Source organism: Polypterus senegalus, chromosome 2 (assembly GCF_016835505.1).
Source record: "Polypterus senegalus isolate Bchr_013 chromosome 2, ASM1683550v1, whole genome shotgun sequence".
Lineage (NCBI taxonomy): Eukaryota > Metazoa > Chordata > Cladistia > Polypteriformes > Polypteridae > Polypterus > Polypterus senegalus.
In genome coordinates this window covers 48,631,541-48,648,900 of record NC_053155.1, presented here as the reverse complement: position 1 = coordinate 48,648,900, position 17,360 = coordinate 48,631,541, and the positions used below count along the sequence as shown (strand labels likewise).

Here is a 17,360-nt window from a genome sequence, read left to right as displayed (position 1 = left end):
ATGGGATGCGAGCCCTTGTACTGTTCAAACACAAATACACCCACACTCACACATACAGAGCCACACAGAGTGCCAATCAAACTAAAACTCATTTCCTTGGAATGTGGAAAGATACCAGATTACCCCCAAAAAAATCACACATGGATATGGGTCCAGGATATGAACCTGTCACTTTGGAACTGCTTTGGGCCGGATGAGAAAACTTAAAGAGATGTTGCGAATAATTAACCAAGAGATGAAGGCACCAGAAAGTCAAAGAAGGCACAGTCAAAAAGCAAGTATAGGTCAAAACTAGAAAAAGGCAAAAGAAACCAGATCATCAAACTTTCAAAAAGGATGTACAAAACTCAGAATCAAAATGTGAACAGTAAAAACCAAAGGAACTTAGCTCTATCTAAAATGTATTTTTTTCTATTTAACTAATGAACCTCTTTTAAAGTGTCTTCATTCCACCATGAGATGTCTGACAATGGTGTTATATAAATAAAATGTATTATTATTAATGAGGTCATGCACCATGGCCTGGTCACATGATGTCAAAGGGCCTCCATAGTCAGAAAAACAGTAACCTAAAATGCTAGCTAAATAACAAGTTAAATATTTTTAGCATATACCATATGAAAAATGTTACTCAAAACTAAGCCACCAAGCCAATTAGAATAAGCAGATATCAAGGAATCAAAAAATTACTTTTTTAGTTAATCAGACAAGTGATGGAAATAATAAATAAGAAGTAATTTGAGCACTAAGAATTAAAGTATAATTATAACAGAAGCAGCATCGACCTTTAGGGAACACTCACAGGTCAATTCAATAAAAATAAAACTGAAATTTATTGCTGGGATGGAAAAGCTTCACATGCAGAACAAAAAAATAAAAAGGAGGAAAAACAATATAATGACCTAGTAATCCACAAGTCCTAACTATCACATCTAGTAGGTGGTCCACCTGTTCACTTTCCATGAATATATTCCTTCTGCACATCCTGGGACCTTTCATCTGACCAGTTGAGCTCTTACCAAATGTTTACATTTTAACTCCAAGCTCAAATGTCATATGGAAAGTGCTTTAAAGTCCCAGCCACAAACTACAGTACTTCTGGTGGCCCTGGAAATTAATTCCCAGACATTGCATAGAAGCCCTGCAGTCATGTTATTTTAAAGCTCTCTTTGGTGACCATAGGTATTCCTTCACTTCATTATTTAACACTAGAATTACCAGAGTCTATGAAAAACTCGTAAATCCGGCCCACCTTAAAACCCTTGGCATCCCTCCTTCAGCCTCATTTGTCTTCTAAATGTGTTGATAAGCCCAAGGAGCAAGCAGCCTGCTATACCATCCCCCCACCACCTCAGAATGGGCAAGAAAAGAAGTTCTCTCAGTTCTTGCCTTGATTGATTATCTAAGAGTGAGCTACCCAGAATTGTAAGGGGAAATAATTTGGTGTATGTTTTGTGTCTACAACAATCGTTAAAACAGAAAAGTTTTTCATGTTTTATGTAATAAATAACAAAATATAGACATGAACTGTACAATGTGTGAAGGCTGATGGCCAAATATCAAATAAACACTTTCACAAATGGCACACGTACAATACGACAGCTTCTGTGGTGCAGCGGTAAGATCCGCTGAATTATAATTTGGAAGTCGTGAATTTGAATTTGAATACCGTTTTGAGTAGTGAGCTGCTCTTATTGTTAACATCCATCCATTATCCAACCCGCTATATCCTAACTACAGGGTCACGGGGGTCTGCTGGAGCCAGTCCCAGCCAACACAGACCGCAAGGCAGGAAACAAACCCCGGGCAGGGCGCCAACCCACCGCAGCATTGTTAACATTATACAATAAAAACATACATTTAATTTATGACTGTAACAGCTGGTGTAAATTTATAGCACTTGTAACAGCGTCAGATCAGGTGTGCTGCTTCCCCAGCCTCTTCAGTGTAATAGAAACCACAGCATAGAGAGAAGTGTGTATGTTGTAACATTGCAATGTAGGAAGGACAGTCCTTGGGTGTGTGGGAACTGTTAACATTTGAATCTGATGATTGCATATAGCTCGGAACTGACCTCTCTGTACTATTCTTTTCTCTGCATGTCCTGGAGTACAAAAGAAACACCACCACACAGTAACATGTGAAGACTGGCAAGATGGGGAAAAAAAATGCGGTCACTGATTACAAGTGTAAGAAGGCGTGCAAATGAAAATGAATAATGTTGCATCAGTGCCACAATGTTTTCCAAAATGTACTATACAGGTCATAAAATGAGTTATTCCAAATATCATATATACCTATGTCTCTGTTTTTTCGTCAGTGCGGCTTTGACATCATGGACCATAAGGTGCATACTAATTCAGCATGAGCAGGAACTCTCAATAGAACTGAATAAAAAAAAAATTCAAGTGACGGTGAGATACGAAGAAGGCAGATTCAGCAGTGTCTGTGTGTCAGCTTTTATCCCCCCAGATCAGAGAATTTCCAGTTCCATTGTCTCAAAACACCACTCACATTTACAGTTATTCCCAGTTTCAGGGAAACTGGGGCAGTGGGTGGACGTTGTATCATGACTGAGAGAATAAAAGTGAAAAAAAAACGCTAACTTTTACAAATACTATAAATTTACACCAGCTGTTACAGACACAAATCAAGTATATGTTTTTATTGTATACTGTTAAAAATAAGAGCAACTCAGTACTCAAAACAGTATATTTGCCTGGGAGCTGGTTTCAAACTCACAACCTCCAGATTATAATTCAGCAGATCTTACCGCTGCACCACGGAAGCTGTCGTATTGTACTTGTACCTTTTGTGAAAGTGTTGATATTTGGCCATCAGCCTTCACACATTATACAGTTCATGTCTACATTTTGTTATTTATTACCAAGACATGAAAAAATGTTTCTGATTTAACAATGTGTTTACATAGATTGTTGTAGACACAAAACAAACATCAAATTATTTCCCCTTACAATTCTGGGTTGCTCACTCCCAGATAATCAATCAAAGCAGGAACTGAGAGAAATTCTTTTCTTGCTCATTCTGAGGCGGTGGGGAGGATGGTTTAGCAGGCTGCTTGGCCTTATCAACACATTTAGAAGACAATAGAGGCTGATGGAGAGGTGCAAAGGGATTTAAGGTGGGCTGGATTTACGAGTTTTTTTCATTGGCTCTGGTAATTCTAGTGTTAAAGGTCAAGGAAATCCCACAGTGGACTGTCCATTGTAATACACAGCACAGGCCCATGCATTCATATTGTGGCTACACGTTGCCCACTAATGAGCAGAATCTTCTGATCATTACTGCTATAGTATATGGTGTTGGATTAGAATCAAACTTTTGATTTTCGAAGTAAAACAAATAACATGTTATTCCCCACCTACCATGTCTCCCTGGCCTGCAAACACGTGTGTTTCCTTGCTCTCATTACAATGGCCCCTGGCAAGGAGTAGGAGATATTAGGTAACAAGTAAACAGTAATCTCTTGAAGGTGATGTGTTGGAAGCAGGAAAATGGATAAGCATAGAGATCTGTATGGGCCAAATAATGATGGCTAGATGACTGGCTCAGAGCATCTCCAAAACAGGAGGTCTTGTGATTTGTTGCCGGAATATGCTGGTTAGTACCTAACAAAAGTGGTCCAAGGAAGAACAAGCAGTGAACTGGCGACAGGGTCAAGTTCACCAAATGCTCAAAGATATGTGTGAGGAGCAAAGTCTAGCCCGTCTGGTCCGATCACACAGATAAGCTACATGCATTGCAGCTTTCTGCGTATGGGATAGTACACCTACAAACCAGTGAGAGTGCCTATGCTGACCCCTGCATACAGCCAAAAGCACTTCCAATGGGCACATGAAATGGAGCATGCAACAATGGAAGAAGGTGGCCTGGTCTGATGAATCCAGGTGCACATTTGTCATTTACCTAGGGAAAAGATGACGGAAGGATACACTGTGAAAAAAAGGCAAGCAAGCAGTGTGATGATCTGAGTCATGTTCTACTGGAAAATCTACCTAAAATTTGTTGCAGACCATGATTAGGCCAGAGTCGCCAAAACAGGCCATTGTGGCACCACCACATTTTCCCAGCAAAACCATTTTGACTAGTAGGGAAGTTAGTTCAATAAGTGATGGCAAAAGGAAGCAGTAAAAATGTGAAGCTCTATCTGAAGATGAAAAGGCCGAAATGAGGGAAAGGAATCAGGTGTGTTTTATTATACCAGACCATATGGATACTGCATGTATCAAATAAAAAACCATGAGGTCTACATTGAATACTTAAATTTCAACCTGTCTTACACGAGTAGCGCAACAAGTTCTATAAAGAAAAGTACTAATTTAGTTAGTTGCATAGTACTTATGATATTTCCGATTAACTGATGGCACTATAACAGGTTGATTGTCTTAAATAATTTCCCAGGGCAAGCCTGGAAATTTTCAGCATACATATTGCAAATATATACCTAAATACACAAAGGGTTGCTCCTGCAGTTGTCAACAATGATTATTGTGATTGTTGTGTTGTTGATTACCCTTACAGCCTAAAAACTGCCTCTAAAACAAGGGTTCCTTATCAAACAATTTGGGAACTTTATTGGTCAATACTATACTGATACATACTTTAAGGTGGCTTCTGTCTTTCTTCTTAAAATTATTTTTATTGTTTTAAAATAATATGATGTCACTGATAAAACTTACACAAAAACAACCAACTACAAACCTGATTTATGAATAATCACTTTGCATCTTTTAATTTTTGTTTAGGTAACTGAATGAAAAATCAATCAAAACACAACACTCCCTAATGAGTTTACACTTCCTACAGAAGCAGAGAGCACATGAATAAAAGATTGAATCTGTAATTGGCTAATGATAAAATGATAGATTTCAATATTCAGAGCACAGATGTTAAGAATTGCTTATGACAGAGTGGTTCTCAGGCTCTCAATTAATTCCGACAGATGTACCATAAATGTGTGATTTCATTAAAATATGCTCTATGTCTTAATTTTTATTTTAGTATTCCAAAATCAAAAGAAGGTTAATAAGTAAAAGGATTGACTTCATATTACAACTGCCATGCATATGAATTTTAATCAATTCACACTTTCTTTTGAAGAGCAATGACAGAATAAAAGGTTCTTTTTTGCATTATGTATATGTGTACCCTGGCACAATTTCAAGGTAGTAATTGTTAATATGACATTTTACCACAGGGCCATGGTCTTCCCAAGCCATTAAATTAAGAAAGAGTTACATTTCAGTGGTACAGGAGGTTTCTGCATGCAAAACAATACTTGTCACTTTAGTGTGCATTTACAAATCTCATAAATGTTTAACACATTTCTGTCAATGCAAACAGAGGAGTTCAATTTATTCACACTTTTCTATTTATTTATTTAGTAATATTTAGGCAAATTCACCTTTTTGTGTTATAAAAACATGACAACATATTTGCGAAAACAGGCACAAACATGAGGACAATTGCATTATAAGACCTAAACCTAGGACTCTTGAGCTGTAAAGTAGCAGTGTTTATCACTGTGAAATGAAGCTGCACACTGCTAGGACATGCCAACCAAAATAAGGCTTTTAATAAATATATTATATGCAAAATTAATATAATACCTATAAGTAGTACGAGGGAAAGTGAACACAATACAGAGAGGGGAGTGAGGCTTCTTTTCAAAAATTCACATTGCAACTATGAATCTCAGTAAGGATACATTGCATCTTCCTCTTCAATCTAGGCAGGATTCCAGATGGTGTGCTGTTTTCATCTGATTGTGTTCTCCACTGTGCTTGCAAATGACAGGGTTTTCTTTCTTTAAATATGGAGGTAATGAGTTTTCTCTGTTTCTTGTGATATTTTGGATTGTACCCATTAAAGGATAGTTTATTGTATATGATGCTGAGGGACAATCCAGTCCCACAACTCTGGACTGGAATAAGCACTTTTGATAACAGATTAGTGGATGTTGTGAGATATTTTAAATTGTTCTAACTCAAGTTTGTCTCAGCCCAGACCGTAGACACATTTTAAGCTATCAATTATATTCTCAAACAGAACCAATTGTAGTTGTCTATTTTTAGCTGCTTCTTCATCTGACCATGCCTCCCTGAGTCTTAGTGTAATAAAGAAAAGGGTCACCTGTCCTCTCCGTCTTTAACAGAATACATGTATGCTAATCATGGTCACATTCTTGTATTTATTTGAACAATAAGGCATAATTTGCTTGTATGACACTGAAAAAAGTGAGATGTCACCACACTGTCTTTATACCAAGTATTGCAGTTGCAAGCTCAATTTATTTGTTGTTCTCACGGTACACAGTTAGCACTTTCTCTGAGCTGCTCTTGAGCACAAGTATATAAGGTGAACACATTTGTCCCATGTGATGCTATGCCTTTCAAGACCTTCAACCCCTTCATTCATGTTCACCACTAATTGCATGCTTTTGTTCTTTCCTGCTGCTCTAATAGATGACTTTCCAAAGTATTGTCGAAGCTTCTGCCTACACCCAGTGGTTGAAGTGGGCCCAGAACCACTCAATTTTTAGCAGTATTTTCAAGCACACTGACACAAATTATGCAAAGTGCTTGTCAAACTAATATTATTTTACCATGACAGTCAAAACTCCAAGGGGGAGTCCCCTTAGGATAGTTTTGCCACTTAAGTATATTCCATTCAGGCACTGCCTACTCTGTCAACATATTGTGAAGGAGAGCTGTAAGGAGTTGGATACAGGGCAGTGGTGGGGTCCAGAAGAAAACAATTTATGTGGTGGCATGAGGCACCTCTGTGGAAAGTGTATCAATAAGGAGAAGGAATAATACTAACACTTTAGTGTGGAAGGGTTCAGAAGAAAGTGGAGTAAATTAGCAAAATACAGCAGCAGGGCATAACTGAGGGAAAGGATTGTGAGAGGAGTGAGATATAGACAAATGATTCATTGGTCAAAGGTGGGCTTGCTTTATTGTTTTGGAGGTGTTCCACGATCTAGATAATAGGTGGTAACAGGACACTGTTATTTATTGGTAAATAACACACATGGCACTTCTAGACTTATCAAGAAAATCAGCTCTTGTATGCTTTATTAGCAAAGTTATCCTAATATCTTTATTTTATATATTTCTGATGTACTAGGTAAATATTATCCAACAGGACACATGCTCAGTAGTAATGACCTCCTTCTAGGACTGTAACCTTGAGGTAAGTTCTTCACCCACTTTTTTAATAAATCCCTATTAGCAGCTACTTTAAATTTATCACATTGCACTGGACTATTGTCACAGTGATTAAACCAAATGATTCAAGAGAGGTGACATGACTGCATGAAATTTATATTGCCCAGGCTCTGAATCTCTGAAGTTACCAGCTAAGTTATTCTTAGTTTTATTTACACCAGTATGAATCAAGTACTGACCCCCAATAGTGTCAGTCTGTCAGTCACCTTCCAAGCCACTTAGTCCTGAAAAGGGTCGCAAGGGTCTGCTGGAGCTTATCCCACCTATCATAGGGCACAAGGCAGGAACAAACCCTGGACAGGGCACCAGTCCATCGCAGGGCAAACACACACATACACACACACCCCAACCACACACTAGGGCTCACCAGTTCACCTAAACTGCATGTCTTTGGACTGTGGTAGGAAACTGGAGCAAACTCACACATACACGGGGACACTCTACACAGGAAGGACCCAGGATGTGAACTCTGGTTTCCTTACTTCAAAGCAGCAGAGCTACCACTGCATCTGTGCTGTGCCCAGACCCCCAAACAATTAGTGTAATAAAATGTTTTCCACTTCTTGCCATACAGAAGGCTTTCCTCCACATTTAACATGTTCACTACAATTTTCTCCAAAGACTGGGAAGTTCGTAATTTAAATATAGATATATTTTTAAGCAAACCTTGGTTGATTTTCTTTGCATAGTTTTGAGGTTGTAAAGTCTTTTTTACAGAATAGGTATTAGAATGGCACACTATACTCCAAACTAGAGTCTGAGTATAATGTCCTGTTTCTAACATTCTGTTTTTTTGACAATATACAACTTTATTGGTCTTTTATTCAGTTCTGTGTGCTGCATTTCACCAAATCAAATCAAATTCTTTATCATTCTTTATCTTTATCACCTTATTGGCTGTGAGCAATGCTTTGAGGTGGAATGATTTTTGTCAGACTGTAAACTGACATATGTGGAAATTTACACAAAGTATTTAGTGATGAAACAATACATTTTTTCAAGCTGATCAGTGCAAATGTGTAATTTGCTGTAAGAATGATTTAATATGCTATTGTGAAGAAAGGTGCATTTTATGAAAGCAGAACTCTAACTGTGCCATTAATAATAAGTAAATAGTGAATGAGCTTCTTGAATACACCAGTGTATAATTACAAAGAGTGCCTGCAAGTCTGTAAGCAGGAGTCATTTCTTCTTCTTAATTGGAATCTTACAAAAAATCACTGAGTTATGGAGCTGAAGAGAAAACTTTGATAATTTTAAAAAGTAATTTGCATTTGGCATTGGGACTTTTCAGTTAACAAAGATCAACTGAATGGTTTTTGCTTGTTTTTGTTATGTTCTTAAAGAAATTAATTTTAATTTTCATCCATTGTGCTAAGCCCAAACTTCACTTTACAGTCTGATATTTGTTAGCCATTGAGATTTAAAGCTCTCAGTGGAAAAAGAGCACAGCCACAGGTGTGAAGCAAGAAGGCTTCATTTTAGTGCCAACTTTACAGCCTCGTTCTTCACAATTTCATTTTCTCATAATCTAAAATGAAGTTCTGAAACGGTTTAATGTGTTCTGTTAAGGCAGCTCCTTCTTGGCATGTTTCACTACAGTGCAAGCAGATTCCTTTGATGTTTCTAATAAAAATGACAGGGGAGTCAATTTTGAAATCTAGATAGGGATATATAATGTAACATGACAAGGAATTTAAAACAACAAAATTGTTTTTGTTTACCTAAAGGCTCCCTAGAGCATTGCGGCATCATGCTGACCAAATGCAGAAGATAAAACAAAAGAAAAATTTATGAGGAAATAAAACCACTAAACTCTTCCTTTAGGGCCAGGATGCAAAACTGTAATGTCTGCAATTATTAGACCATCAGTAATAATTCATGGCTTCCGCGAAAAATGTGCCAATAACAGCAGCTCTAAAAAGCACCCAAACACGGATAAATCACTTTTGCTGCTCAGTGGCACACTCCTGGAATTTGCCAGTGCTCAATAAATGGACTAGTTTAGTAGTAATGATTTTTTTTCATGTTTTACTTTCTCAGATTTAATGAGCCCTTCAATTAATTTCAGTACCTAAGCATCTGCTAGGAAACTGATACGCCACTTCTTCACTAACAGATATAGATATAGATTCCAAATATAGAAAATTATTAGCACATAAACACATTGTATGGTTTATTTTTATGACTTTAAGTACTTGTTTGTTACAATTTCATTATTTTATACTGTTGATGTTATTTTTGCTAATGAAGGAAAGCAACCCACTTATCAGCATAACGTATATACTACAAAAAAATGCACATTTTATGAGTCACGGTACCTACCTCTACATGTTGGCATGTTTGAATAAGTTTGCCCATGAGATTCTCCAACTCATTGTTTCTCTTAATAAGGTTAGTCAGGTTGGCATCCAAGCTTTGCTGTAGAAACAGGGAGAAAAAGAGAGTATGTAAGAGCAGATATTCTGAAATTGTCTCAATAATACCCTGGGCATAATAACCCTGAAAGGCATTTTGCTCAACCTTATAATGTTGGCCTGCTTCGTTCTGAGAAGACATCATTATTGCTGTTCTGCTGGGGTCTGGGAGCACAGTGATGGTTAAGTCTCACAAATCCACTTTAAGAAGTGAATCATGCATGAATATTCAAGCAAGAGTTTGTATCTTTCCTCTCCAGTAGGCTGTCACTCCTTGTATCTGCACAGTGTTTAACATCTTATCTGCCTGGAAACATCGACTAAAATCCCTTGCCATCTTATTTGAGAAATGATTTAGAAATAGGCTGAAACCACTATAGTTATGTAATGGCTGAGGTCATTAGTTGTACAACATGTGAAGGACAGGGGCTGATAGATGGGGCACTGAATGGTAATAAATGATAACATGGAAAGAGTCAAGCAATGGCTGTCTTGCTATACTTGTAAATCCTTCACCTATGATTTTTTTTTTTGTCTTTACCAATCTGGCTACTAGACAAAGTCAAAAAACCTTATATAAAGAGTAAATTCAATCAATTACAGTTTTAGATAGATAGATAGATAGATAGATAGATAGATAGATAGATAGATAGATAGATAGATAGATAGATAGATAGATAGATTTTAATCACCAAATGGAAATTTCACATGTAATATGTAAGACACAGAAATATTCACACAATACTCCAAGTACACGTGACACGTATAGTAATGTTTTCTACATGTCTATTGATAAATTTCAAATGCCTAGGGGGAAGTCACACTCCGGAACATTGCGTCATGGAGAAAATGGGCAGCATTAGTCATAACCTCTAATTTTGTATTCCTCCTTTCTGCCATTGTCCCTAATGAATTCAGGATCTGCCCTTTATTGCAAATGTACTTCCTGATTTGTTTATTTTGGCAATTGCCACTCCCTGAGTGAGGTGTTATTAGCAGAACACAGCAGAGCACAGTAAATTTGTCACTATGGACTGGTTTAGTATACCCAACAGCTTGTCACATGTTAATAGACCGGAGTCTCGTCAAATACACGTGCTTGCTCAAGGCCTTGTTGTAACATATTCCTGTGCTATCTGCTCAATCCAGTCTACTGTTCAGAAGGACATCCACTTATTTACAGTATATGTCTCCACATCCTCCATCTGTTTAGCAGTAAAACTGCAGGCAGTGTGTGTTGCATTTGGTGATCAAATAACTAACTACTAAAGAGCAACATTTGTGTGGCATGGTCAACTCCAGTGCAATTCATTGTCTTTGTGGGGTTTGCATGGACTCCCTATATACAGTATACAGTAAGTGGATTGTTCTGCAGATTCTTCCACTTTCCAAAGACAAATGCAGACATATGTGAAAATATGCCTTGGGGCATAAGCCCCATTCAGAATTCAGTCCAGCTCTGTGGTGATGCTGTCAGGATAAACTCTGACCCCCACTGCCCAAATCTAGACAAGCAGGTTAGAACAGATGAATGGATGGGTACATTCAAAAATAGACTTTGGGGTATACATGATGCATTGTAACTTTCATTCCAGGGTGATAAAGAATGAATTTACTTTTTTATTAGTAGTGAGGAACAACAGCATTGTAAAGATGACTGTAGGGATTACTGAAAGTAATGAAATTAGAATATGGTCTGGTGTGTTAAGGGTAACAGAACCACAATAAACTAGACTTGAAAATAAGAAATTCATGGAGTTGGAAGACTTTTTCTAAAAGAGAATGCGGACTAAATGCATCTCAACCTATTCGTTCACTTAAGTGGTGATGGATAGGCTGACCAGATGTCTCTATCCCATCTACTCCTGAGGAATTCCCAGATGCTCAAAGGATGCACAACCTAGAGGTTGTTAATCACTGCAGTGTGTCCTGGATCTGCACCCAGGAGCATTTTAACTTAAATGCCCATATTACTTCAAATGGAGTACAGTGGCTCTACTTCGAGTTCCTCCTGTATTGCCAAGGTACACTCCCTTTAATGAAGTCTGAAGTCAGCAACTGTGAGATGAATACTCATTTCGGCCACCTGTACTAGCAATCCCATTTTTCTGGTCAATACCTAATCGAAAAGCAGTTACTATGGACAGTTCTTGCCTTGCACTACTTATGTTCTGGTTTAGCTTCACACAGTTTCTTCTATGGATTCCAGTTTCTTGAATAGCCTATGGGCATATAATGTCTCTGTATGTGTATGAGCCTCATTTACAGCTTTATACTCTTTGATTCTGGGACAGGCTTATGCTATCAGCAGAAAAAACTGATTTAAAAAAAGAGATGGAATGAAAACTGCACTCTTATTTTCATGCTCTTCATGAGGGCTTTAATTACGATAAATGCACACAAAAGCAGACTTAAATCATTAACCCATATGTTAATTAATGCTCCCGCATGACCCTGGTCATACCAGATTACCAGCACTACTAAAAACATTTCACTAACATTTGTGAATAACATATAATTCAACACATGAAAATTTGGGCCTGATCATTGAACAGTGCCAGCTTAATTACGCATATGTAAAAACAAATCTGTAATATTTGTGGATTAAACATAACCCAACACACTAAATTCATTATAATAAATTAGCAAACCTGCTTATTCCACTTCAGGGTCACTGACCACAAGGCAGGAATGAACCCTGGGATTGGAGGGGCATATTTATGCACAAAACCACACTGTTAAGGCACTATAAAGGTGTCAGAGGAGTATTGTAAGCCAAAAGAAAACCAGGAGATGATATGTGAGTTGAAAAAAACCTAGTCAGGAATGAATGCGAATGTCAATAGAACAAAATGAAAGAAACTTAAGGGCAAAGAGAAAGACAGATTGGGGGAATAAATCAAACTCAGAGCCAGGTAAATCTACTGCTAGGGCCTACTTGGTAAAGAAGTTAACACTAAAAATGACATTGTTTGCAACACCTACTGAGGTGCCACCATATAAATACGTTGGAAAGAAAGTTTAGCTACTTATGCAGGTCTCTTGGGAATGAGAACTTGATGATTAGAAGCTAAGATGGCATCACGTAAATAAAAAATAAGACAATAACTAAAAAAATCAATGCCCTTAAAATAAAAACTAATGTGAAACTAAAGTCAGAAATTAAATCACTGTGAATAAAAAACCAAACCAAAAAAATACATAAAAATGAAACATGAAAAAATTAAATCTGCATAGTCATGAGGAGAAAGTACAGACTCTACACAGGCAACAACAGAGCAAGAATCTGAAACCCAGGCTGCTCTGACCACATGGAAGTAGCAGTAAGCACTTCATCAAAGTATTATTATGATAATAAAACTAATAAATTGTAAAGCAGATACTCAGAAAAACATTCTTTATCTCAAGAAGTCCAAGTTCAAGCATCTGTCACTGAGATCATATGCAATATTCATCCATCTCTATTGTAGACCTCAGCTGTCACAGACTGTGAGTGCTTGCCTTCAGTAAAATTGGGGGACAATTATTTGATGTTAAAAACATTTACTATTTACTAGCATCTATATTTAACTGCAAGAAAGCAGGAAACACAAAACCTCTTCTTTACAGAAAGGGCCATTAAAAGGAACACACACATACATGGTTTATTGTTTTAAAAATACTGTAACTCTACACGCTTACCTCAAGGGAGTAAAAACTTGTTTGCCTTGTTACTTCTGTTGATCGATTACCAACTATGCAGACTAAGCAATGGGAGTCGGTTAAAATGTGATTTTCTCTGACACCGTATCAATGTGAAAAGGTCATAGAGGTCACATGACCTTACAATCTTTGACCTCCCTTTTTGGGATCACGTCAAAACAAAAAGTTCTCTCAGCTGAATGATCGTAAAGGGAGTTATACAAAGCATTCCTGACACATCTGTAAAATGTGAAATTAATGCATGGGATTAACATGCATTCTGAGACACGGTTAATGGGCCTTACTGAAAGAGCATGAAGCTAAGCTGTCATGTTTTGCTCTATATTTTAACATATACAATATATTGTATCCGGCTGTTCAGCTGGTAAAGCAGCTCTAGGAGCAGGAGGGGCTCTAAGATGAAATAAGAATGGGGGAAGTCATACTGGTAGTTGGGTTAGGCAGCAGTCTAGGGTAGTATTTATCTAACTAGAACACCACAGTATAAGAGACACAGCTGTCAGGAAAGCAGCTCAAATCGCCTGCTCAGAGACCAGTTAGGTGTCACTGGGATCCCATTATGTCTGCTCAGACGTGGTTCTGCATGCCACTCTATTTAAACATAGAACAGCAAAGACAGGGTCCTCCAGATGGGGGTTGAGGCCTAGAATCCCCAGGGGTTCACAGTGCATCTGCTGATCTGGGAATCAGTATGCAGTTGCCTTAGCATTTAACATCAGTTTTGGTTAAAAGGGCCACTCCCTGTTTACTGAGCCTTGAGTCAGCAGGTGAAGCGGGGAGAGGTGATTCAGTAAGGTTATGCTATCCAAATTGAGGCAGTGAGACAAGAAGGATTTACATCGTTCAGTTAATTTATCAGTCTTCCCTCCTAATGGTTATCACAAGTATAAAAAAAAATTTGAAATATATCTGAGCTTCCTGACCACTTTTTACCTCCATTTGTATACATATCAAACTAGTGAGAATAATGAAACTTAGAATAGACACAAAGGGATAGTACCCTGGTGACTACAAATCCACTCTGAGACCCAGTATGGCCAAACAAGAGCCACCAAGGTAATACAATCAGTCTCTTTAATCCAGTGTTTTTCAACCAGTGTGTAATGGCACAGTGGTGTGCCATGAGAGCTACTCAGGTGTGCAATGGAAGTAATAGTGTAGCACACTTGGTTTTTCACCTGTGAGGGACAAGCTCTGCAGGAGGATTAGACCTGTCTGAGGAGGACAGGAAAACCTGGAGAGGCTGACATAAAGGCAGCTCCACAATCACTATGTTACAGAAACAGCACTTAGGGCAGTTTGGATGTGTCTCTTGGGAGCTAGAGTCCATTTACCTGGGTGTGTGATCACCAGCAAGTCTCATCGGCCTAGAGGATAGAGGGTATTCTGTACAAATTGCCTCTGAAGCAGAGAGTGGTGGGCAAAGGGACACAACAATTGGGAGATGCCACAAAAGAGCTCAGTAACTACTTTTGCTGCCACAGAAAAAGGTCGAGAAACACTGCTTTAATCAATACCCAGAAAGTAGTTATTTCGTGGGTAACAGAGTGGGAGAGAGATCATACCGAAATAGTAGAAAGCCAGAAGAACTCCCTCAGACCATACTTAGTTGGGGATTCCTGTCAGGAAGAGGTGGAACATACAGTGGCTGTACAGAAAAAACAACACACAGCAAGGATAACACTAAGGATGTGAGGTATTTTAATTCACAGCTGAAGCTATGGTGCTTCACAAGCATTGTTAGAGGTGCGTTTGTGTATAAGCCAGTTTAGTAGTCAAATGTGAATACAGAACTTGTCAGACCCTGAGGGGCAGCTAAGGTCTGTTTTGTCTTTTCTTTTTGCTTCGACAGTTTTAATTCCCCATTTGATTATCATTACTTTGTTTTTTTCACCAGTAAACCAATATACTTGAACTATGGTTTACATTGTTCTAGATTATTCTATCATAATATAAAGTGGCCTAACATAGACCAAAACAACAAATTATGTGGTTTTGTGAATATAAACACAGAGAAGGTTAGGTGAGAAGTAACCAAAATGAACTCTATGTACCTAGATACGCTACATGGATATTCCGTTTCTTCCTAGCTAGACGAAGTGGCTCCCCCACCTGCCACCTCTCTTGGCTGATACCCACAAACTGCTACCCATCAGTGGTCTCCACCTGTTTTCACTGCCACACTTCAAATGGTTCTCTTGATTCTATCCTGCCTCATTTACTGATCCACCTTCCTTAATGATGTTTGATCACAAAACAACATATATTCCAAGGATTATCTTAACATATACAAGATTAGGATGTTGTAGTTGCAGCCCTGCAGTGTTATTAATTTATTTTCATTTAATCCAAATGCTTTTCCCCTGCTAAAATATTTTAGTAAATTCACATTTAACCTTTCACACTTTGCTAATCCAGATTTGTGGAAATAATAATCGTATGATCTCTAAAATTACCGCTACATATATAACACTCTGCTCTTCTTTAATAATCGCCAGATTAAGCAAATGTAAGAAAATGGTTATTCTATATATTATGCTTAATTTTAAAGAGGCAAATATTCGAGTGTGCTTACAAATTGCACAATAATATCAATCCATCCATCCATTTTTCAAACGTAATAAAGGATGCTGCATTCAGTCAGTGAATAATAATAATAATAATAATAATAATAATAATAATAATAATAATATTAACACATTTCATTAAGTATTAGTAGATGTGAGACACCACATTTACAAAGTATAAAATTACAATACAGAAAATAAAATAAACACAATGTATCATATGTAGTTCATAGCTTGAATCAATTTGGGTACACATAGGAGTTTACTTAAAGCTGAATTGAGACTCTGAATGCCTCAGAGCTTATTTTGCTTCCTTTTCAAGAAGGTTATGGAAATATGTCACATCAGGCACTTACCAGAGAACCAGTCCAAAATGGTAACTTGGAAATTAGGAAACTGAGAGGTCATTCCCTTCATTATGACCTCAGATAGCTATAAAAATGTATCAGTGGAAAGAAAGGGCTATTACTTTGGATGTTAAGAGCCTATATTTCTCCAGAAAATGATACCAAAAGCTGGAACCAAAATGATCCTGCTCTGTTAATGAGAGGAGGAAGCTCTCACTGAAAATAGAATTATAGAACATAATTATTTGATCTTGACAAAAAGGACATTTCTATGAATGCTGGATTGTAATTTCTTTGGCTGATAACTAAATATACTGTAAATATATGTCACTTCAGATTTATTGTCATGTGTTACAGTACAGAAGACTCTTAGCTGCATAAAGAAAATAAAGTGCTCCAATGCAATAATTTGCAAATGTACATTACACACTGTGTACATCAGAAAAACAGTATGATCTGCAGCAGAATAATGCACTTCAAATGTGTTCTCTGTGCCTACTGATGGGCTTTGTTATATGCAAGTTCATATTAAACAAATAAAAATAAAGAAACAAACTGTGTCAGATAAATCTGCATGCACATGGCTGATACTGTGACTAGCCACAAAACTGAAAATGGCAGTCTTGTTTGCATGCACGTAACACATTTAGACATTTGAGTTCTATTTCAGTGTTTGAAATGTATTATTCAGCAAAACACCACATCAACATCATATTTTGACATTGCAGTGGATAAGCTGCTTGTAATAATTTGGGGAGAAAAATAAACAAATCCACCTACTTTACATGCAATTGACAGATGATCAACCGAGGGCACAGCATCATACCCTAATTTTGGTAAAAATAACAAACAGTGAGGCAGAGAAAAGCAGGGGCACACAGGAGGTGGCTGTCTCACAGTTTATAAACTCTCTGACACTATAAGCAAAGACCATTCCCGGCCTTTGGTCCCAGTCATTAAATCCAGTTACCATGCAATGAGGAACAAACTAATGAATTCTGTGGATATCCAAAGCAAGAACTGACAGCACAGTGTCTCTGGGGACCTCCTTTCTTTTGTCAAGGGCAGGTAGTTCCT

The 17,360-nt window shown here is 37.6% G+C and overlaps 1 protein-coding gene across 8 annotated transcripts in view; it reads right to left on the bottom strand.

Annotated features, from left to right (window-relative positions):
• The window catches only part of mid1 (midline 1), a 637,552-nt gene that overhangs the window by 116,034 nt on the left and 504,158 nt on the right, over positions 1–17,360 (bottom strand). For all 8 annotated transcript variants that reach the window (XM_039743637.1, XM_039743638.1, XM_039743636.1 and 5 more), the window contains one exon: positions 9,576–9,671. In XM_039743637.1, coding sequence (XP_039599571.1) covers positions 9,576–9,671 — 96 coding nt within the window. The remainder of the gene's footprint in view (positions 1–9,575; positions 9,672–17,360) is intronic.